At 38.9% G+C, this 25,698-nt stretch overlaps 1 protein-coding gene across 1 annotated transcript in view; it reads left to right on the plus strand.

The window, feature by feature from the left end:
* The window catches only part of LOC134793939 (hemicentin-2), a 192,361-nt gene that overhangs the window by 134,761 nt on the left and 31,902 nt on the right, over nt 1-25,698 (plus strand). The window contains exons 5-6 of the mRNA XM_063765659.1: nt 19,678-20,832; nt 21,544-22,115. Coding sequence (XP_063621729.1) covers nt 19,678-20,832; nt 21,544-22,115 — 1,727 coding nt within the window. The remainder of the gene's footprint in view (nt 1-19,677; nt 20,833-21,543; nt 22,116-25,698) is intronic.

A 25,698-nucleotide genomic window follows, 5' to 3' on the forward strand; every position in this document is an offset into this window, starting at 1 on the left:
GCGGCATTAAGAATGTCAACTCGCTCAGCGATTTCTGCGACGCTATTTCATTTAGTTTTTATGAAGCCTGCAGGCCTCGAATTCTGTACATTGCCTCAGAAAATATCCCATTTCTTGCTGTAGCGTAATTAAGAGCGTCTCTAATAAGAACCATTTATGTATAACTATATCCATCAAAGTATTTAATATCTATGTTTTGAATTTAATTGTAAATATTTTTACTCAATTTACTAAGGTTTAATTCAGATTTATACAATTTCATAGTTAAATATATTATGATTATTAAAGGTAATTCACGGTAAGTAGGTTAGGTATGCGCGGCAGGTACGCGAAGTATACCTTCATACTCGTGGAGAAGAATTTATTAGTTTTTGTGAAGTTAAATCATATCTTGAGCATTTCTTTCTCATCATTTCTTTGTTTTAAGAGCACTATTTAGGTCACCACACATGGTGCAATTTTACTTGTAAATTGATAAGATTTGAGCAGCACAACCGAGTTGTATTTTACACCATTTTATACTATACTTTTTATTTTATATATAGCCCAGTTACACCCCCAAAGCTAAATAATTGTTATTATTTTTAATTTACACGAGTACTGGCCCCTATTTCACCACGGTGAAGGTGCGACTATTGTCGACATCACTGTTACTTACGTCACATGCCTCCATAGACTACGGTAACCGCTTACCATCGGACGGGCGGTGTGCTTGTTGGCACCAACATTTTAATAAAAAAACCTCCATTATATCGCCAATAAATAAGTACTTATTTTGCGAAGCTAATGACAATTGTCACATCACAAGAAACAAGACAATTGTCACTAAATTCCGGCACAGAACTCATTTCCTGTCAAGAATTACCGAAAGTTCTTGTCAAGAATAAGCTGTGGTCACGGAGGACCATAATAAGTAAGCGGTCTTCCTTGACCGCAGCTAGTGCAACCTGGCTGAAACATCGGAAAAAAGGTAAAATAATGAAATTTAATCGCGTTAGACTCGTTAGGGCTACTTGCACCATCCCACTAACCCGGGGTTAACCGGTTAAATCTAGAGCTACCATGGTTACCAGTACAATTTGACACTGGGTTAACGGTTTAACCGGTTAACCCCGGGTTAGTGGGATGGCGCAAGTGGCGCTTAATGACATTAATTATGTGTACAAAACGCGAGAGTTTAAAATGTCGCATTAGGTATCCATTGTATATACTTAAGTATCTTATGATTTAGAAATGCTGGAAGTGACGCAGAGCAGCATTTTTTAGAGTTCCGTTTTAGAGACCCGAAAGTGACACAAATTACAGGTGACGTTTGGACGTCAACTGCAGCCGCATTACTGTTGTGGAAAATAGGCTTGTGTCGGTCATGAACTAAGAACTGTTAAGAATGAAATCCCATCAAGGACCGAAAGGAACTAAATCTTTTTGTACGCTCTTAATCGGTCTTTAGGTCCTTTAGTTCAGTGGGATTGGTGAGCGCTTGACATAAGTGAAACAGAAAATAGACTGAACGAAATGGTTCACAATGACGCTGGCACGAGTGCGAACGAGATAAAAGAGTGACAAACAGTCCTAAACCTGAAAAGTATGAAGAAAAATCAAATATTTTTTCTGTATTTTTTATTTTATTTTATTATGTCTAGCTTTTTGATGTTTAATCGTCATTTAATATCGTACAACTTGAATCGTAATTCAGTTGCCAAACATTTAGGAAAAAACTACTGTAAAATCGATTCATACATTCCCAGCTCTTGAAGACCGAACTGAACTAAAGGAACTAAAAGACCGAACTAGTTCGTTTGACCGATTGACCGAGAGCGGAGCGCTCTCTGTAGTGACCGAGCAGGCACAAGCCTAGTGGAAAAAATAGCCTGTGAGCCTGAATACGTAACAAGGCAACGTGCAATTTAATGTAGCGAGACAATGAAGATCTGAGGGTCTACGGCGAACCACGTTCGATGTGTTGCCTCCCTGTCACACTTACGTACGAATTTACAAGTGCGACAGAGAGGCAGCACGTAGAACGTCGTTCGCGGTAGGCCCTTTGATCCATTTATAGGTATCGGTAAAAGGAAAAATACGTGAGAAAAAGTTTGAAAATACCTGTTCCGTATTTAAGTGCAGTGGCGTCCTGCTAGTTTGCTGGAAATAAAGTCCATGTCACATGAAAACGAATTCATTATCAATTTGTACGCCAATGACGTCAACTGACGCGCGCGGCTACAGCCCTAAAACCACCTTCATGCAATCCGACAAGGTTCACGATGACGCCGCACACGATAGGCGTTGCGTTCAAGTACCTGTGCTAACTCGGGGGACGAATACTAATTGATGTTTATTATTAAAGTTTATTGACGTATATTTATGCATTTGCTTATTGGAAATTATGGTACTGTAAACAGGATCAATATCATGTCTAATATTGAGCCACTTAAGGTAAAAAACTTTAATACTTAGCATCACTTTAGTGCTCGTGCCCCGAGTTAGCACAGGTATGCTAATTAGTCCTATAATACCTAATTCACGATCGGCTAACCACATATCTTGTCCGAATGAATATTAATTACGCAGCCAAGCTGATTGTAAGTTAATTATATGGCAGAAACTCGGAAGTAGAACAAAGCACGTTTTAAAGCCCTTTCACGATTCTTGTTTTCTTACAGGGCAAGTTTGTTCTGTTTGTAGTGTAATTCTGATCGCTCGAAATCACTGCTCAGAAGAACCAGTATGTTTGCGTGCATACTTGTAAAGTTTGTCAAATGTGTCGGTAGATGTCGCTAAAACTTGTAGCGATGTCTGGATCGTGCTAACGATATTTTTACTGCGTTTAAAAGATACTTATATTCCTATTGTATTCATTGTTTCGGAAATAATTTGTTCTCATGACGTGAACAATGCCTCTTTAAAAGCAATCCCAATGCGTATTTCCGATTGATTAAATTAATCGCTTGATAGTTTAAATAAATAAAACTGAACCTAAAACAACCTAGAAACTAGGAATTGTTATCTCACACCAACAAATTGACCGGTAGGTAACATATAGCGACCGATATACCTATCGGTCGCTATGAAATTTTACCGTTAACCGCCCAACTATACAGGCCAATTCGAATTTTAGTTATTGGATCTGTTTCCGATATGATACTGATCTGTCAGTGTCAAATGTGACGTTTTTGGTTGAAGAAATGTAGATACTTATTAGGTATTCATACTTAATTACGTATTGAATTTCTGGACCACGGTTGTAGTTAGTATGTACCTACTTGACCATACTTGGGGGGGTTTACGGTACGTCTTTAGATCACACCACATGAGGGCCGGTACAGACGCACTGCAACTTGTATGGAAACTGCACGCCGACGTTGCAGTTGCGTCCATTTTCCATACAAATTATGCCGTCTGTATCGGCCCTTAAGGCCCCTGTACGCAATGGGCCAGCGCCGGCCAGTCCAAGGGACGCAGCCATGCGGTAGAATGAGATAGCAATATCACTTGCTCCCTCTAACGCATAAATGCGTCCCCCAGACTGGCGCACGCTGGCCCATTGTGTACAGGGGCCTTTACATTGGTTTTCTTAACCTGTCTCGCTAGCGATACGAATAGGTTAGCAGGCTCATGTCCTTGCAGCGCAGCGCAGAGGGGTGGGGGGGGGGACTTGCGGCTGATGAGGTTATTTGCGGAGACTTTACATTTCCTCCATGGCTGCCGGCTGCGCTCTGGGATTGCTGTTTCTAGCACTATTCACTGCTTCGTACCATCGCGTACACTGTTAATAACTGTGATGTACAGGTGGACCTTACGCCTTTTGTAATAAGGTCCACCGATGTACAGTTAGGAGTATTGCTGTTTGTACTAGGCAGGAGGGCTGACTTTAAAGGACGTCGTCCCACTAAAACTTCTATGTCTAGTCATGTTAATATTTGGGGAGGATGGGGGCGTTTGTAAAGGAAAGCGGTCACGTCACGTGATGTTTCCTTTTATCTTAAATAGTTCCCGGAATTTGCGCAAGTCACACTTTAACACCTAAGCCTTAAAGTTACTACTAAAACGCCTAATCATTTAAGCACTTAACGAAAGTTTAATCCACTCGGAAAGTAGTCGTTTAGTATGTGCGGAGTTTAACAATTAGAGGAAAACCATTCCTACTTCGGTATACGGATTAAAAGTTGGTTAACGAAGTCCGTGGGTGTCCGGTATCTCATGTGAATACCGGGTGGGGATTGTAACAGGGGCAAAAAATTAAACTGTAGGTTGTACTCAAATGTACCAACATTTGTTTATTAGCTACTTATATAAATGACTTGTAACAGGAGCAAATAATTAGACTGTAGGCTGTACTCCTCAAACTGACCAAAATTTGTTTAGCTACTTTTAAAAATAACTTGTGTTTTGATTTTTAATACACTTTAAAGTTTATTCTAAAACACAATGTATTGCGAATATAGTTACCTACAGTGCGACTTAAAATAGTATAAATTAAATTAAATGGAACTAAAAATAAAGTCATCGAACAAAAGTTTCATCGTTTGAGGAGTACAATCTATGTGCGCAGGAGTCGGTGGTTTTCCAGGGTCCATTCAATCAAGACGTTTTTTATTTAAAAAAGATTGTAGAATTTCGTGTATTACGAAAAATGGCTTTATATAGGTAAGCTTAAATATGAAATGCAGCGAGTAAGGTGTTTGCAAGAATTGCAAGATGAGCACGTAGAGGAGTGGTATAGCAGTTGTCGTCGCAGCTTCGATAGATGTCGCTAGTAGGTCCGTGAACACTATGTTTTAATTATTTGCTCGTGTTACACTGTGTTACCTGTCAGGCCCCACCCTGTATATTTCACTAATGTCCCTTTGCCTTTGGGGTTTGGATTAAAAACATTACTGTAGAAAGTTTGCGATTTGGGTACATTTTACTGAGACTTTAAGAGTCCGCAGCAAGCTCGGCCGAATTTCACCTTCCCATACATACGGAGTTTCGTTCTCATTTTAATACTACGTGCAACAACAAATTACAAAACAAATTACAGAATTTGTTCATATAGCTCCAGTTTATAAAACAAACGAAATAGAGCAAATACAAGTTTTTTATGAAAAACTTATATTCGCTGTATTTCTTGAAAAATGTAGTATTAGGTGCCTTGTCGCTACCCTTTTGTAAAATATTACCTCAAACTATCAGTGAGTTAATCAAACTATCGTCCAGAAAAAGTATTTCTGAACACAAATAAATGCCTTTACACGGATTCGAACCCAGAACCTCCAGCTTTATAAGCAAGCTTTATCTGTTTTGTCAGTTAGGGCCACTTGCACCATTCACTAACCCGGGGTTAACCAGTTAAACCTGGAGTTACCATGGTTACCAGTACAATTTCACACTGGGTTAACGGTTAAACCGCTTAACCCGGGGCTAGTGAGATGGTGCAAGTGGCGTTAAGGCAAGTAACTTATCCGAATTAAGTAGCTAAGTTGTTTGTATTTTACCAATAACGGCAAGCCTATTATAAGTTCTAATTATTCTAACCGGTTCGCTGTTGACTTTGTCGCGAACTTTCGAGAAGCCGATACAAACTCCCAGGATTTACCGACGCTTTATTAAGGCCCGGTAATACTAAATCGTTAAGGTAAAGTGCGTTCCGCCGGCAGAGATTTTGAAAACTGATCTGATAGCACTTTTTTCAATACCTATGGTGCTACTTACCCGCACTAGTGCGGGAATAGGCACTTTCCGTGCCTATGTCGAAAATTTAAAGTGCCATATGTATGTACTGTAAAATGTTGAACAATATAGGTAATTGTCGTGTTATAATTTATCACCACTCTTGCGAATTTCCTACTTTGCGCATTTGCATCCTAAATAACTATTATTCACCGCCACAATAATACATAGTAAAAAGAAAACATGCAGACATAAAAAACAGGACGATTAAATAGGGTTCTCAGTCCCACTCAGCTCAGCATAATGCCGCGGTAATCCGTGGCGCCGGTTTCAGTGGTGTGGGGACCTGACTTAACTATGAATTATTAGCGACATATACGCGACCAATTTGCAAGTTACTACTTGTTAGTTAATCTATGTACCTTATAATATAATAGGTATAATAGTATGGAATTCTCTCTGATTCTCTTTTCTGAATGCGGTATTAGGAAGCCGACAAAATGCAACAGGTAATGAGATTACTCGCGACACGGCAAAACCTTTGTGACCTAAATTATTTCGTTCCACCACAATACCGAGGTTTTCTCGAGGTTTGAAAATCTAACTCTGGGTAGGTACCTAACTTAAAATTCCAAATTCAACCATAGAGACTATACATCTCCGTTACATTATAGTAATTACTTATTTTAAGATGATTGTAAATGTTCACTCAGGTATTAGCTGCTGTATAAATGTTGCTTAGTGTAAGGCCTGAGTGGACGGTCGAGTTGAGCGTGCAGCGGGGCGGGGCGTGCGGCGTAGGGTGTTTCATTTTTCCGAACTTTCGATTTTCATCTGACTTTGCTCGAATTCTTGTTCTAACTGATATAAAAATATTATACGTTAAAAAAAATTAAAATCGGCCAACATTTAGAGGTTGCACAACATCAACAAAGATTTTTCAAATAACCAACGACTCTACATCGGAGGGTAGAAAATAGTTTGAGCGGCTACCATCAAAGTGGAGAGTAGAGTGATACTGAACCTTCTACATATAAATAAATTTTAAAATTAGTAGTAAACTTGGATTTTGGTTACTCGATAAATGTTCTAATTAAGATTTTTCGGTTTTTCCACCTGTTTTGCTTTGCTTTTATCGTGTTTTAGACGCAAAATTCAGTTTTCTCATGCGATTTTAGTATCAGTTCATTATATTTTGCCATTTAAGAACATAGTTAATTTTCACGCAATGTATGGGGTTCTCACTCTACCTTTTCAACTTGTGCAACCTCTAAACGTTATTTGATTCTTTTGAAAATTGAAATAGATAGTTTTTAGTGTGGGGAGACTCCATCGGTGAGCAAAGTCTGGAAAAATATTACAACTTTTTTTTCTCCATACAAAAGTGAATCACCCTAGTGCGGCGTGCATGTTAAACAAATGCAAACGTATAGGAGCGGCCTTAGTGCACGCTGCTCAAATCACTTGTGAGCCCGGCGCCACGCTACACGCCCCGCCGAACGCTCCGCTTCGAGCGTTCACTCAGGCCTTACACTTAGTATTCTTCATGTCACTGAAGAGCCACTCCACTAGCGTCTTTTGAGCGTCGGCGTCTAGTTAGCGCTATGGAAAATGGCGTCGCTGCGCAGTTGCCCACACGTTGCGTCGAGCAGCAGCCATTGAGTAAATTATATTAATACCTATTAATAAACCCCTCATGCATATATACTGGAGTCGCAAACATCTCTAGGCTACGGTAATAGCTTAGTATTGCTCACGCATACAAGCTTGTTTGCCTCCAACGAAATAAGTACATATTAAACATGGTAAAATTGCAAAATGGAAATCTTAATGTTAAAGATGAATTGTTGGCTCTTGCTAATTAGTGTGTTGTTACACGAAACGAAGCACATGACATCTTTCATAATTAATTAATTACACACACTGGACCAGCACGGTGACTACAGGATGATATTTTACTTAGCGCTCAAATTTTAATATTATAAATGGTATGGTATCAGATTTTTTTTTATTCACTCTACTTGCACTGATAACCAACTTTTGATTTCCTCTTGCAAATAAAATGCGGCTTGAATGCGGTGGTGACCACAAACCGTAAAATTAAAAAAAGATGTCGATTAAGTAATTACGATAAAACTGAACGATACATTTATACAAAACCCAAATCCAATCCAATCCAATTAATCGAATATCTGCAAGTTCCTGTCGTTCCCGCATTGCTGTCGCAATTAAGTTCAATCGTCACTTATTTTATCAAGAAGATTGACAGTGACATCACCCGTGATCACGCTTGAGCAGTACCGCTGCTGCGGTCGCACACCGCCTGTCACCTTTAAAGGGGCCCACTGATTAACAGTCCGCCGGACGGTATCGGCCTGTCAGGTGTTCGGAACTGTAAAAATTTTGTTCTAACTGACAGGCCGATACCGTCCGGCGGACTGTTAATCTGTGGGCCCCTTTAAAGAGAAAAGGAACGACTGATTCTCCATACAAACGTAGTCCACATATTCCTCCCTGGATTTTGACGTTATGAAAAGTATTTTTATACAATTTGATGTAGGTAGGCATATTGACCATAGCTATAACTCTTCGTCCGATTTTTTTTATTATTAAAAGACAAAAACAAATTCCTTATATTTTTTTTCACCACACCAACTCGGAAAGGCTTACTTTGCACTTCAAAAACGGATAGCAAAGTTGCACTTTGCTATCAGTAATTTACATGTGAGGCAATCATGCAAATGCAAATTTTGAGTTGTTTTCTTATGTTTGCTGGTAGAATTGACTTTTAAATGATGATTTTGGATGATAAATATTTAATAACATTCATTTGAATTTGATTTGGTTTGATTTTGTTTGATATTTTACATTTAATATTTGCTTCGGGTTGGTGTGGTGAAAAATTTTGTGTTTCACTCGGGGGCAACTTTTGTTTAACCCTCGTGCTTTGAAACCCTCGCAACGCTCAAGATTCCATTTTTCGAATTCAAGTTTGGAATCTTTCGCTTGCTCGGGTATCAATATTAGCACGAGCGGTTAAACAACAACTTTGCCCCCTTGTAAAACAAATAACTATTAAAAGCTCCTAACTTTTATAGTAACTAAAAAATCCAAAATAATCTTAGCTATACAGCTATGATTAATATACAATAGAGCGACGTTCACTATCATCTTAAGGGATCATCCATTAATTACGTCACACGAATTTCTAGGTTTTTTGACCCCTCCCCCCCTCCTTGTCACACTTGGTCACATTTTGCAAATCCCTCCCCACCTGGTGTGACGTCACATTTTAGGCAATTTTGTTAACTCGGCATTATTTTTTGAATAAAAAAATATTATTGGTAAAAGAAATATTAGTCATTTTATAACACAAAACCAATTAGGAACGAAAATTACTTCCAAAAACTCATTATTTAACTGTACAGCGAATAAAAAAATATTAAAAAAATTTCGGTTACTGATGAAGTTAAAGTGACGTCACAATGTTTGTGACTCCCCCCTCCCCCATGTCACAACATGTCACATTTTCTTGACCCCTCCCTCCCCCTGAACGTGTGACGTAATTAATGGATGACCCCTAAGGATAAGCCTCTGAGATGTGTCACAGTCACAGTTAATATTGATAGATTGATCGTGCTCATGAATCGTGGCCGGCGTATGCATATTGTCTTAGTAAATTCAGGGTTCTAGTGAAATCCTTCAGGCATTAAGGGTAATCCGAGCTGTGCGGGCTTGGGACGACTTAGGCAAATCCCCGTGCTAATTTCCATTAGTGCCTGTCAATACTGCATTGCGTAGGTATTCAGAGAATGATATTTGGCTGAATTAAGTACAGATTTGCGGATAATTGATTAATACCTACCACTATTACGTACCACGTCATTAAGACGAAAGTGGATGACCCGCGCGAAATCGCCTTTTCATACAAACGTAGTCCTCATTTTCCTCTCTGGATAATAACATTATTGAAAATATTTTGACACAATTTGTTGTATATCAACCACAGCTATTGGTTTTTTTTTGAATTTTTAATTATTATAAGAGTAAGGAAGGAGCATTTAAAAATTTGTATAAAACCTGTTTTTCGCTCCTAATTATTACAATAAACAAAAATTCGAAAAAAGTCAAACTTAGGGACATATTAGCTAATAGGTATGGTTAATATAATCATCCAATTATGTAAAAATATTTTCCATAGTGTCAGTATCCAGAGAGGAAACTGGGAACTACGTTTATATGGAGAAGCGGCCATCCTCTTTCCTCTTAACTATACAATAATCTACTGTATTTCTCATTCATTTTTACATATTTTAACTGTGTGGTACATTAACGAATGGTTTTTGGGTGTTTCTTGCCCACCAGTACCAATATTTTATTCCTTTATTCATCTTCGATTTTAAGTTAGGTACCTACCTAACATTTTTACAATGATAAAATAAAAAAGTGCATCTAAAACATACAAAACCAAAGCTAGAAGGAACCGACGGATTCATTTCTTTTTCCCATTCAATTATTTTAAAAGATTTGCTCTTTCCGAACCCGTCTCCCATTTTACCCTGTATGGAGGTATAAATTATATTATTATCGTCGTTTCGTAGCTGAAACATGACAAGCCGAGAGGTCATCATTTTAGCAAAATTGAAGTCACGTTGGCTGGCGTTAATTATATTAATTTTGCCCAATTAATAGCCAATAGCTGTTAGACACTTGATGCTGATAACTTGATAAGGTACCCAAAGGGATTCAAAATAATTGGTAGTAATAAAGACAATTAGCCGCGAAGGAATATCGTAAATTATTAAATAGTATATTTTTTCACCACACCAGCTTGTAAAGGCTCTCTTTATTCTTCAAAATCTGATGAGAAAGTTTAATTTTATCCACAAGGGTGGCAAAGCAAATATCACGTTACTTCGTAGCATCTGTTTTACTTTTCGTTTGTCGATGTACGATTGTTATCTTGTCTAGGCCCCCAGGCATCAAAATATGTTGATTCAAAAAGGTTTTCGATTACTTTACGAAACCTAAATAATTCAGCCAAGAAATTCACTCATACCGTCTTCAATAATGTAAAACCTATTTCACATAGATAGTACTTTGCAAATATATTACCAAGATCTCATGCATATTTACCGTAGGTCCCCTTTATGAGGTCGTTGTGGTCAGGCACCTAAATTTGACTGGATGGTGTGAGGGACCTTTTACAATGCACGACGAGATATCCACTTGAATGCCACGCCTATAGTGCGCGGCGCGTCATTGTGAACCTTATCAAAATGCACGAAGGTTGATATTGGGCTGCACGCGCGCGCGTCAGTTGACGTCTTTGGCGTCTTCTACGACATTTCGCTGGCCCAATATTACAGGGCTCTATGTTACATTTTCAAGATAGTTGAAATTCGACTTATGTCACTATGACAATGTTCAAATTTCAGTTCGATAAAAGTGAAACATATGTAGAACCCTGTAATATTAGGGCAGCGATTTGTTGACCATTTATATTTATATTAAAAAATATCGATAGGTATTTATTTTGCCGTCCTCCTAGCCTGGTAGTGAGCCTGCCTACGCAGCAGGAGGCCCCAGGTTCGAATCCTAGTAAGGACATTTATTTTCACCACACCAGCTCGGAAAGGCTTACTTTGCACTTCAAAAACGGATAGCAAAGTATTCACATGTGAGGCAAAGTAATCAAATGCAAATTTTGAGTCGTTTTCTTATGTTTGCTGGTAAAATTGACTTTTAAATGATGATTTTGGATGATAAATATTTAATAATATTCATTTCAATTTGATTTTGTTTCATATTTTACATTTAATATTTGCTTCGGGTTGGTGTGGTGAAAAATTTTGCGTTTCACTCGGGGGCAAATTTTGTTTAACCCTCGTGCTTTGAAACCCTCGCAACGCTCAAGATTCCATTTTTCGAACCACTCGGTATGCTCGTGGTTCAATTTTGGAATCTTTCGCTTGCTCGGATATCAATATTAGCACGAGCGGTTAAACAACAACTTTGCCCCCGAGTGAAACAAATAACTATTGTGTGTTTATCACGAATATTTGTTCTTGTGTTATGGATGTTATTTAAGTATCTAAGCATGTATTTATGTAGGTACACTGATATCAGAATGATATTTCAATCATGTCATTTAGTTATCGTGCTTGTCGGTCGTGCCAATACATGTACGGACAAGTACGTGTCATCTCTCTGATGTCAGTTCTTTTTACTCGCATTATCCATGCATTTTGTTTTGGCACTTCTTATGGGATACTGGGGTCCGCTTGACAACTAATCCCAAGAATTAGTTTTTTACGAAAGCAACTGCCATCTGACCTTCCAACCCAGAGGGGAACTAGGCCTTATTGGGATTAGTCCGGTTTCCTCACGATGTTTCCTCCTGGAACTCGTTGAGTAATTAAAAAAGACGCGAAATTCAAATTTTCTATGTGTGGGTATAATCTGGTAAGTAGGTACCTATATTTTTTTTGAATTTGCCGCTTTTTTCTACCGACGTTAATGGCTTGACAGACTATACAATAGCAACAACATATGTAGTTATTGTTATGCAAACATTTCTTTTAGTGGATAGAATATTTTGAAAAACTCGCCTGTTTACTTCTGACAAACAAACAAAGTAAACTGCTAAAGTTGAAAAGTGAGTGTAATGAAAATGGAGTCACGAAGCGAAAGGGCATCCAGGTAACCCCCCACCCCCCGAAAAGTAATTTATGTTGCCGCGACGACAGATGAGGGATATCGCGAGATCACAATATTCTACCTCTAACTGTATTCGGAATGTAAGTAGGTATATTGGATGCCAATATAATGCCAATTTTTGATAGAATTTCGTCATTAAGTGCCAGGAAAGAGGGAGTCATTAACAGGCCGACCGGCCGTTTCTCCATTTCCTCTCTGGATATTAATACCTATTACGGAAAATACATACCTAATAATTTGATGAATAACCACAGCTAAGCTTTGGTATGTCAAAATTCTGAAATGAATTGAATTGAATAAAGAGTATACGAGTGTCGAGTATCTAGATATCTTAGCTGAATTGGGATTGCTAGTCCGTGACACTATAAAACTCCGAGAACCTACATTAACTTACAATGTTACTATAGTTGAAGACGCCATAGAGATTGGCAAGCAGGCAAGTGATATTACAATCTTGTTTTTATGTCATAGATGCTAAAGTGACAGTTTGATTAGACGATTTAATCCTGCTTCTGTAACAATTTATTCGTACAACGTCTTACAGTACATACGGCCCTTCCAATTATCGACATAGGCACGGAAAGTGCTTCCAGACAGGAAGTGAAAGTAACACGAAATGTACTGTAAAAGTTTTTTGCAGTAAGCAAAAATAATATAAACTTAGCGCACTATACTCAAGTGCAACCATATTTTCTTAAAGTTTAGCTTCCATTTTATTCCATTTACTTACAGTAAAATCAGAAATGTACCCATAAATGTCGTACAATATATTACCCCATAAAGGCCTTTGTCCAGCAGTGGACGTCTTTCGGCTGATGTCAAAAATCCGGTCCATCAGATGAAATAACCCGATCAATACATGTTCGATATAAATCCACCAACGCAACGCATTGCCGAATAACCTCAGATAAAATAAATTTCGCTCGGTATCCTGCAGACGCAGACATGATTGATGTACAACTCGGACTGATGAAATGCCCAACTATGCTTAAATAAATAACTTGTGTATAATAAATGACCGGATAAGAATTGGCTTCCTGTTTGTATGTTTCTATTTAAAGTTGGTGGGAGACTGGGGAAAATTGAACTCCAAAATTATAGTGATTTTTAATATACTAGTGTATAGTCTGTCCGCTTTTCTAAGATCATAATCGAAACAGAAGAAGAGAAGATCGAGAAGCCTAACCAGTCAAATCAGCTATTCTTTAGTATATTTATGAAATTTCAAAACGATTTGTTACTATGAGGTTATGTATGTCAAACGATGACAGTTCACGATCCACCTCATTTTAATCAGTATTTGTTCATTTTAAAGTAAGTTATAGTCCAAAATTTCATGTCAAGGAAATTACGGCGGGGTCGCAGTCTTAATGAAATGCCCATCTATCCTCAAATAAACAACTTGTGTATAATAAATGACGGACAGGCGTAGGCTTCCTGTTTATTTGTTGTTTCCATTTAAAGTTGCAGGGGAAATTTGATCCAAAGGGAGAAAGGTCTAAATTATGTAGTCATAGTCACTTACGTACCCGTTAAACTTTACAAGCCTTTATTTATTGAATTATTAATTTGTGTTTTTATATTAAAGGAAAAACCGGCCAATTACGAGTCGGACTCGCCCACCGAGGGTTCCGTGCAAATTTTACATTTAATTTTTTACTAATTAATAGTTTTTAGATTTTTTACTGTACTTGTAGTGTATGACGATAATTCTTTCCAAATTTCATAGTTCTAGGTCAACGGGAAGTACCCTATAAATTTTGATTCCCTTGGGAGTGTCGAAATATACGTTTTCACCTCAGCAGCTCGAACAAGGGTACTATGCTTCTTAAAAACAGTGAGCAAAATGCGATTTTGCTCACTGAGTGAGACAAAATGACATTCAAGTGACCTTTATAGTCAAATGTCATTTCAACATGAACGAGTTCGAAATACTTGGGTTCTATTATCTCTGTCCCTTTCACACTGTTAGCAAAAAGAAACAGACGAAAAAAAGTTCAAACGACATTCAACGGTATATTGACTGTTTATTATAGACCCCCGAAAAACTTCAGAACGCATCGTTCCAAACCGCGTACGAGCTCCGTACCTACGAGTATGAATTCTTAATAATGATTTAATTAAAATAAAGTTTAAGATTTGATAAAAACTGATAAAAATACTATATTTTAGGTATTTTTTGTACAATTAAAATAATGAACTCAAAAATACACAGATTATCACGCAAATAACTATTTTAGACTTTTTTGCTGCGACTTTTTTTTTGCGTTAACATAGAAGTTTTTTTTTTGTAGCCTATATTGTGTCCCACTGCTCGGAAGGCCTCCCCTGTCTTTCGCCACTAGTGCGCCACGGCGTTTTGCATTGATTTTATTACAAATACTTACTTAAATACATAGAAAACACCCATGACTCGGGAACAAATATTTATGCTCATCACACAAATAAATGGATCATATGTGTATAATAAAAAAAAATTGAATGCACTATTACGAAACATAAAAGGAGAAATCCAAAGTATAACCCGTAAACTGCTCGGAGCTTGATCCGCGGGTATTTACAGATTTATTATTGTAAGGAGCGTGTATATGTAGCACACGGAAACATCCGCCCGATCGCCACATGGCTGTGTTTAGTGATGTGAAACTTTTCCCCATTTCCCCTTTTAATATACGTAAGTACGTACGTAATTCATTCTTTGCATTTATTCAGTCACCATTTACATTTATATTTAAACTGTAACTGTACTAAATTAATAACTGTCTTAAATCTAAAATAGGCCCTTGAGGCATTGTACCAAGTATGCTGGCATTTCCTCGCTGTATCGCAATGCTTATACGTTGTGCGAGGTAGCCGCCAGCTCTTCGGTCACCAGTACGGTTACCATCAGTTTGTCACTGACGTAAACGCCGTCGAGAACGTAATTTACTTTCTATACATCTCGCTTGCACTCGCATATTAGTGCAAACGGGATGTATAGAAAGTAAATTACGTTCTCGACGGCGTTTATGTCAGTGACAAACTGATGGTAACCGTACAGTTACGCCAAACAGACGCTTCGCGATTTCTTCAAGTGACGCGCTGGGACCCCGTGGACCTAGAGTTTTAACGCCAAATGGTACTCTAAGGAACGAGGCTCTTCTTCTTCTTCTTCTTCTTCTTCATTAGGGGCTATATAAGGCTCCAAAGCCTATGTATCACTGCGACCATTCCTGATCTATTGTGATCGCCACCTATTACAACTCTCGATCCAACCCTGCAACTTCGAATAGCTGCAGGATCCTTTTGGTCTCGAGAGACTTTACCTCCTCCGGGCGTAATATGTGTATAACGAGGCTCTTATATTTATTACGATTAAATTTTTCGGCGCTTTCCGCCGCTCCGTCCGCTTTTAATTTACAGGCCAATCTTTAATGTCAAATTTCTATGAAACTATGATGTTTATAATATACATATGTAACTCCCTGTTATAGAAAAAAAAACATAATTATTATAATAAAATGACACTCTCTCACTTCGTTCTATTCAAATCGCTGTAAAGTTAGATGGAGTCTAGTCTATTAAGTCTCCTTATTCCCAGTAACATGGGAACTGGGAAATGCCCTTATCCCATTACTAGCAATGCTCGATTCATATAAACAAGATAATCGTAATTATTCTCGGACGTTGCGTTCTATTTCGTAATGTTATTACTAAACTCTCTGATCCTACACCGTGGTATGGAGTAGACCGACAAAACTTAGACATGCTGCGATGAACGCATAGGAATTAAGATTTTTAAACACTCGCTGTTTTAGAGAAAAACTTAAAAATCCGTCTACAGATCTAGACTCTTTTGGGTTAATTTCACAACCTCACTCAGAATCGTTACTGTAAAATCACCTAACTATAATCCAAAGTCCAAACGCGGCAGCTATGGTTCAAAATATACTAACTCAAATAACTTTGTTTAGGTAGAACTATTATTTGAATAAATTAGTTCTATGGCTAAATATTTGTATAAATGGAAGGAAAAACGCTGACAAAACTAAATAGCTCATTGCTAATATTACTTAATTACGTGTTGAACTTAATCTTGTTGTAGTACCGGACCATAGTTGAGTGATACCATACTATACTCTGTATCTTTAGGTATTTAAATAAAATTAAAAAACAAAATCTACCCTCAAATGGCTCCTTATGCTAGTTGAGGGTAGATGAAAACATGACATGATCAAATAATGTAGGTTAAAGTCAGACCGTTCAATGACTGATCCAGGCGGTTTTGTAATTGGTCGGTTAACCAATAAATGTGATAACTACCCGAAAATGTACAAATTGTTTGTTTACTTTTATTTAAATACCTAAAGATACAGGCTATAGCGTTATTCGATCATAAAATAATCTGAAATGTGGTTTAGTATTAACACATTCAACACCAAGAACCCGACTGTCGGGTACACTGTTCGTAGCGACTACGCGCTACATACGACGAAACCGTGGCTACGCGCTACGAGCGTAACCCGTAGCACTTAGTGGTATTGAATGTGTTAACTTAAAAACAGTTGTTGAATAAACTTTATACAGCACTTCTCTAATTAGCCATCATCGGTAGCGATAGTTAAAATCTGCAGTGAACACGATGTATAAGTATGCGCTTTATGCGGGGAAAGAAATATGGCATTATATTCCATATTTTATGCCAGTTTCCATTGGGATAAACTACCAAGTATTCGTAATTAATGAGCGTATATTTATTTTCCCTCTGTTGCGGAAAAGCCATATAATTATTGCAACTACAAATTAAATGTGTATTTACATACTTCATCGATAATTGTGTTTACAGTTTACTAAATAAATTTAATTTATATAAACGTACGAGTCATATAATTGATATAATTATAATAGACCACCGTATGAATGAACGAAAGAATGAATTTATTTACTTTATTTTCAGGCAAATATTGGCCCTTAGATAAATAGGTACCTTAAAACTAGCATACATATTATTACAAAATATATCTTAAAACTAAAAACACACAATTACCTATGAATTTTTCTGTCCTATATAAATATGACGTCAAATTTACATATAAGGAACCCTCTTTAAACAATGCCGGTACAAAGGCTATTAAACGAGCATGCACATGAATGTAAATATAGTAGGTAGGTAAGTAGTAGTTCGTCAATTTAGATTTCTTCATCAATACCTTTATGACGTCAAACGTCAATATTTTGACGTTCAAGGCCGTATAATGTCTTCATCAAGTAGCTCACTACACCTTATAAAACAAAGTCCCCCGCCGCGTCTGTCTGTTTGTGTGTATGTATGTTCGCGATAAACTCGAAAACTACTAAACGGATTTTCATGCGGTTTTCACTTATCAATATAGTGATTCTTGAGGAAGGTTTAGGTGTATAATTTGTTACGGTTTTGTGTAACCCGTGCGAAGCCGGGTCGGGTCGCTAGCCTAAGATACTCGTAACATTCCAAACGAGTTGACAATATGCAAGATGGCAATGTTGACAGTTGACAGTGTATGAACAAACTATCTATATACCTACCAAATTTCATCTCAATCGGTACACCGGTTTAAGCATGAAGATGTACTTAACAGACGGACAGACAAAGTACTTTCTCATTTATAATATTGTATGTATAGTAAGGACTCGGGCAACTTTTCGTCAGAATAATATACCTCTATAAAGAAGTGAATATACCTCTACTAAAAGCAAAAGCAAATGTCGTGTCTTACAGGGACCTAAAAAACCTGGCCGAGGACCGTGAAAACTGGCGCATACTCCACCGACAAGAGCCATGCTCTTAAATTTTGATGATGATGATGATAAAGAAGTATTAGTACCTACTATGAAAAATAAGTATTACATTAAAATAACGCGGTAATCTCAAAATACACGCTCGTAAACGTGAGTTTATTCCATAACTCTGAATAACTACCTACTTACCACTTTTTAGTTATAAATATAAAAAAGTGTATTATATTTTAAGCATCCTCCACGCTTATTTAAGCACTCATTTTGCTTGTGGTTACTTTTCCGTGATGTATAATAATATTTTAACGTTAAACAAATTTTCTCGGAAAAATTTACAGGGACGTGGGTCCAGAGCGAATCTAGGTTATTTTTTACATAACTACCCTGGAACTTTAAATGAACTATTGTACATACTTTGTTTTAAGACAAGCTACAACACTAAAAAACCAATGAATATAAAATGGTTTGAACATGTGTATAAGAAACTATAGTTGAATTATCGAGAAGATGGAATTGCATTTGTAGTGGTTGTATGCTGATAGTACAAGAAAATAGAAAATTCAAATATAGAATGCCTGTAAACAAACAATACTACTACATATGCAATTCCACGCTCTCGATGATACGACTATACTTACCTATTTAAATAACCTGATAGCATATACATAAGTGTATGATAAAACAAAACAAAATAAGTATTAGAATACCTATACCGGGTGTGGCCTGTAACATGAGCAAAAAATTAAACTGTAGGCTGTACTCCTCATACTGACCAACATTTGTTCAGCGACTTTTAAAAATAACTTGTGGTTTGATTTTTAATACACTTTAAAGTTTATTCTAAGACGCAATGTATTGCGAATTTTGTTATGTTTAAGGCGTGACAAGCAACGTCAATCACAATGATATGGCATGGCGATGGCGTCCATTGAAGATAATATTTATTTTGTATGAAAAATAGGGAGTCTAAATAGTTCATAATTTTTAAAAGTTGTTGAACAAAAGTGTCACGGTTTGAGGAGTACAATCTATGTTTTAATTCTTTGCTCGTGTTACAGGCCACACCCGGTATAAAACATACGAATTACTAAAATGGCCGGCTATTATTAGGCACTTACACGCAGTTACCTCCTTTATCAAAACGAATAATCAAAAAGCAATAAGAATATTGTACTTAGTGGCCGGTACGTAAGCCCATTTCTATAAATATGTAAATATGTATTATGTATCCTTTACAGAATTAGGGTAGAAAGTAAAGTGATTCGCAATTTTCTTTTGCGATTTTGTTAGTTTTCTTTTTATAAAATAAATGCAACCTCATCGAGTTGAAACTCGTCAAGATGTTCTTTTATGATTAGATTAGGTACCTACTTATTATTTATTTTGATGAGTTTAATGACGATCAACGATGAGATGTGTAAAACCTGTGAAGAAAATGTCTGCATTTAAAGGTCGTCTAAAAGCGTTCTTTCAAACTGAGAGGTTCAATTACTGTAAGTATTTTTGAAGTCCTAACAAACAATATTTAACCAAATGTTTTTTTGTCTACAGATTTCCCTCGAGTCGAAGTTGGCCCAGAAAATCCGCTGCGAGTAGAACTCGACGGCAGCGCCACCATGGAGTGCAAAGTTGACGCCAAACCGAAAGTCAACTCCGTGACCTGGATGAGGAACGGCAAATTTATATCCAACTCCTTCACTCACACTATCCAGGGCGTGACCGTGCAGGACGCAGGCAAATACTCCTGCTCCGCTGACAACGGGCTTGGGCGCTCCGGCGAGCGAGAAATCTTCGTCGACGTCCTATATCCACCCACTGTCACCGTCGAGTCCAAAACCTTTGAGGCTGAAGAGGGCGGCACCGTCAAGATCCATTGCGAAGTGTCCGCCAATCCCGAACCCATATCGATAGAATGGACCATGGAAGGCAAACCTGACTTCAAACAGGACGGCAACGATTTATTGCTGACGCGCGTGAACGCCGACATGGCCGGCACGTACGTCTGCCGCGCCATCAACGTCATCTCCGCGACCAATGGGAAGCGAGTCGAGCGCGCCAGCAGTGCGTCTGTAGCTGTTCTGGTGCGACACAAGCCCGGGCCCGCACGCGTCAGCCCCGACCGACCAGTAGCACAGGAGGGCGCTGGTGTCACCCTCACTTGTATAGCGCGTCCGCCCGGCTGGCCCGCGCCCCAATACCGCTGGTTCCGCGACATCGACTCTGCCGACGCCAAGCCCCAAGTGCTCGCCACTGGCAACAAATACACCATCCCGAGCGCGCACCTCGGCAGCGAAGGCGTCTACCACTGCCAGGCCACCAACGAGCTCGGCCACGGCGACCTCGCCTCCGTAACTCTCGAAGTCCACCAGCCCCCCAGATTCCAAGCCAAACTCCAGCCCCACATGACCAAGCCCTCCGGCGAGCAAGACTTCTCCGTAACTTGCAGCGCGCTCGGCAAACCCCGCCCGAACGTCAAGTGGTACAAAGACAACTCCGAAATTAAACTCGACGGGAACTTGTACGAAGTGAAAACTGATATCACAGAGGGCAGAAACTCTGTTTACAACGTGCAGAGCACGCTGAGATTCTACGGAAAAACGCGACCGAGCACTAACGACCTACTGCCGGAGGATAGGGGGATATATTCGTGTACGTTCGAGAACGAAGTCAAGAAAGTCGAGTCCACTATGCATCTGCGGATAGAGCGTAAGTTTTAATTATCTAGTTATGCTGAAACTTGCACGCTCTAAACTTTTCATTGTGTCACTGTATGTTAAACTTTATAATTGCATTTGAAGCCTATTTATGTTACTGTCAAACTATACTACGACGAGAATGCAATGAATTAGGCCGATTCTAAACTAACAATTGGTTACGGTTTTGAACTGGTTTTGATACGACCTTGACGACCGTCTTGGTGTATGGCGCCCATCTCATGCACGAGTTTCACTTCATTTCGCATGCACCAATCAGCGTGAGCGATCGTCAAGGTCGTATCAAAATAAGATCAAAACTGTAAAAAAATATTATATCTGAATCGGGCTCTAGTTCAGATGATACCTACCTAATGGGGTTGGCCGGTGGAAGTTTTTAGCAGATGGCGCCATCATAGCTTGCCCCGTCAATCCCTAGAATTGTGTCAAATTTTTGTTTTTTTAATACCCTGGATGCCAGCTCTTTAAGCCAAATCTCATAGAAAAAGGGGCAAGCTATGATGGTGCCATCTAGGCAAACCTTTGACAGTTGCCAACCCCATTCACAAATATGAAGGAATTAATAGCTTAATTTCTTTATTTTATGATGTCATACATAAGTCAGATCAGCGATGTTTTCTTACACACTTAATAACTTTCTCTCTTTTTATTCCACCCATTAATTTATATGCTTTTATTTAATCGTTGCGATTATTTCTAACAGATGAACCAATACCCATCAAGCAACAAAAAAAGGTAGCATACGACGTAAAAGAGGTCGCCGAAATCTCATGCCGAGTGCAAGCGTATCCCAAGCCAGAATTCCAATGGTTCTACGGCTCAAACACGGCCCCACTACAAATGTCTTCCGACGGACATTATGAAATAAACACTAGCACAGACAACAACGATTCCTACTTCAGCGTGCTAAAGATAAGAAATGTTAAACCACAGGACTATGGCGATTATTACTGCAACGTCAAAAACTCTCTAGGCAGCGTGCGACCACAGATAAAATTACAACCTAAAGGCGCGCCCGAAACGCCTAAAGCGCTCGCTAGTAAAAAAATCGGCCCTAGTTACGTGACCCTTCAATGGGAGGCTGGATTCGACGGGGGACTGTCAAGTACCAAGTACTTCGTGAGATACAGGCGTGTGGGAGCCCCGGGCGCCCCGGGGGCTTCGGATTGCGTGGCTGAACGCACGGCGGCACAGGACTGGATGGAGTATGACTGCGGGCGCTCCAATCCGTGCAATGTGACGAGGTTGGATCAGCACAACTCTTACTCTTTCAAGGTACGTTGACACTTATTTAGATATTTTCCATATCCTAGTTACTCTATGTAACTTGGTTCAATATAGGTCTACTCGTATGGTTGACGCCTGTGTAAGGCCTGAGTGGACGCTCGAGTTGGACATGCGGCGTGCATGTTAAACAAATGCAAACGTATAGGAGCGGAACGCTCCTCAAATCACTTGTGAGCCCGACGCCAAGCTGCACGCCCCGCCGAACGCTCCGCTTCGAGCGTCCACTCAGGCTGTACTTACACTTACGCTGTTTACAGCGTCAATGCGTCACTTTGAGAAGAGCAAGAAGAACAACACTTATAAAACAGGACGCTATAATGCAGCGTACGGTGTGAACATTTCTCATTCGAACAATGGTTGACAGCAATATTAGTAGGTAAATGGTTTCATATTAATATGAATTTATATGAAATATTGTGGTAATTAGTCAATCTACCAGCTTACTTTAAAAACAAAAATAGATATTTCGCTCACAGCGAGCTTTTTGGTTCATTTGAATTGTAAATTTCAACCTAGGACTGTAAAGTAAGTACGAAATTAGGCAGAATTTATTTATTTCCGTTTTTTTCCTAACGAGTGATGAAAAACTGTCCTAACATGTGTCAATTCACACTCGTTCGTAAGTTCTTGTTTACCGCCCTTAATACATAATGTACTATTTCAAAACACTGCGCAGTAAGCAAATACAAAGATTAAAAATACGTACTATTGAAAACGAAGTATTTTGGCGAGCTCCCGATATTTCGGCGTAATTGCACATGCACAAATGCACATACCATCTTCACGGAGTAACTGACATGCAGATTTGCAGATAGCAAATGCAATTGTTCCGAAATATCGGAAACTCACCAAAACAAATCTATATTGTAGATACATTTTTTTTTTATCAATTAAGTAATCTTTGGTATTTATAATGTAAATACCTAAATAAGTAACTTGAAATATAAGATTTTTAAAAGCTTGGGCCTCAAAGGCAAACTAAAAACAACAGTAAAATCATCACAAAACTATTTATACTACATAGATTAAAAATCTTAAATGCCACACAACAACAGTTCAGTCCGGTCAAGGGGATCATAGTATTTTATTTCCGGATCAAAAGGCTGTATTATTAGAGTAAACAAGAGAATGCACAAAGAGTTATAAGATTAGGTAAAGCGGAAGAAATATGCTAGCCCCGTGCACAGAGGTAGCTATTAGACTCCGCGTTGTCGAGGGCGTGTTAAGCCAAGATATTACAAGGGAACAAAACATACGACGGCGCGCCGCGCGAAACTTGCGAAGAAAGATTTGACCTTGATTTGACGATCGCGCTGGTTTTTACGTTTTATCTCAATAACTTTGAAAGTATACTTCTGATTAAAATTTCGCTGGTCGAATCACTAGGCTATATCACTAGCTATTTTATACTAAAATTATACTGCTATGGAAAGCAGGTTAACGATATACTTACAATTGAAAACAAATGAAAATTAGACATGTTATGTGATTCTTTTCTATCGAGGCAACTTTAACCTTTTAAGGTTTTTCTTGAAGTCTGCCCTCGGAAATATAGTCTAGTTTCCGTATGAATTTATATTTGCCCTTCTAGTGGCTTGGCCTTTTCTCGAAAAGTCTTCTAGAAATCGATTTTCCCTCATTTCGTCTCGGATATGGGTATATTTGGTATCAGTGCATTCAGTATGATGTCCTGAACACAAATATATGAGATGACAAGTGCGAAAGTGGTGGGGGTAGTTACTGTGACGTCATAAATTCGGCAGGACAAGGTTATTTACTTTTTTCTTTTAAACATACCGTGTGCTGGGGTACCAAATGATAGGGCTTTGTGAGTAGATCATCATCATCCTACGCAGACGAAGTCACTGGCAGAAGCTAGTAGGTACCAAATGAATACCCCCTATATAATAATATAGGGTTTATTAATGAAGTGATCTGGGGGCCCGCTTTGACTGAAATTCCGTATTCGTGCCCTACGGGGCATAGCCATAGCGTACACTGTATGTATGATGAATATCCTTGCCCCATTGAAACCAAATTACCAAGGGTATTTTGTTTGATTTGTGTATATGTCGTAGTCAGATCGTATAATCCGCCGTATTACATTACGGCTAGCCGTTTTCAAAAACAGGGGCGTTTTGAAATGCGGCGGTTCGACGATTAGCCGGATTGTCATTGCGATACGTTCTTCAATGAGGCGGCCTACGTTTAGCCGCATCGTACTACTATTTTAGATTGTAGAGTGACCAGTTCTTTCGGTCGCCTACGTAACCGGAGTTTGACAATGTTTGCAATTTAATTTATTTTTACCATGGTCCCACCGCACTACATGTGTTTCTTTTCCAAAACATTTCCTTCACAACTTAAATAGACGGAGCCCCGCAAGCGGGGCTCCTATTTCTGGGCGGTTTGCCCTTCGGGCATCTGAAGCTACCTAACGAACCTAACCTACTTACCTACCTACGTTTTTTTGCCCAAAGTGTAATGTTTTCACGGACGTCTCACTAAATCAATAGGTAGGTAGGTTAGGTTCACTAGGTAGCTTCAGATGCCCGAAAGGGCAAACCGGTCAGAAATAGGCGGGGCTCCGTCTAGTTAAGTTACGAAGGAAATGTTTTTTGAAAAGAAACAGTCCGACGAACTCCAGATTTGATGGACACCCCAGCGTTTGTCAGGCAGCGCCACGGGTGTTAAAAATGGGAACTAAAAACTGTCAAAGCGGCGGCTAATGACTCGCTGTATTACATTGCGGCTAGCCGTGTTGAAGAACGTATGGCGCCGAATACATTCCGGCCGATTCTCATTCAGCCGCATTCAATCCGGCTAATCGTTAAACCGCCGCATTTCAAAACGCCCCTGTTTTTGAAAACGGCTAGCCGTAATGTAATACGGCGGATTATACGATCCGACTGCGACATATATACTTAGTTAACGAGACAGGTCAACAAAAGTTCATCTACCGTAAAATGCGCATACTTTGCGAGTATATTATATATTGCGAAATAAATGCGAATTCGTCAGAATTGTGGTATAGTCAGGCCGTGAAAAGTCTGCAGCGATTTTGATAGCCCACGCAGTGCAAGTGTCATTTTAAATGTCAAACTTCTATGAAATTATGACGTATAAATAACACTTACACTGCGTGGGCTATCAAATCCGCTGCAGACTTTTCTTGGTGCGACTCTAGTGAGTAGTAGGCTATATAAGTTTTAAAAATGGCGTCCGCTAATGTAAAAAGGGAGGGGGGATTGTTTTTTTTTTCTTATCTACTATAGCAATATGGATACCAAATGAAAGCTAGTGAAAAGACCATTTCAAAAATATATGTAAACTGTCGGGTTTTTTTGTTTGTTTTAATAATAGTTGCGGTTAGTTGCGGTCCAGCAGCTTCACGTCACGGAGATGAAGATGTTGCGATGGATGTGTGGCGTTACGCGACTAGATCGCATACGTAACGAACACATCCGTGGCAGCCTCGGAATCCGTGATGTAGCGGATAAGTTGCAGGAAAGTCGCCTCCGATGGTATGGCCATTTACGCCGCAGACCGGTAGACTACGTCGGAAATAGAT

Source organism: Cydia splendana, chromosome 1, assembly GCF_910591565.1.
Source record: "Cydia splendana chromosome 1, ilCydSple1.2, whole genome shotgun sequence".
Lineage (NCBI taxonomy): Eukaryota > Metazoa > Arthropoda > Insecta > Lepidoptera > Tortricidae > Cydia > Cydia splendana.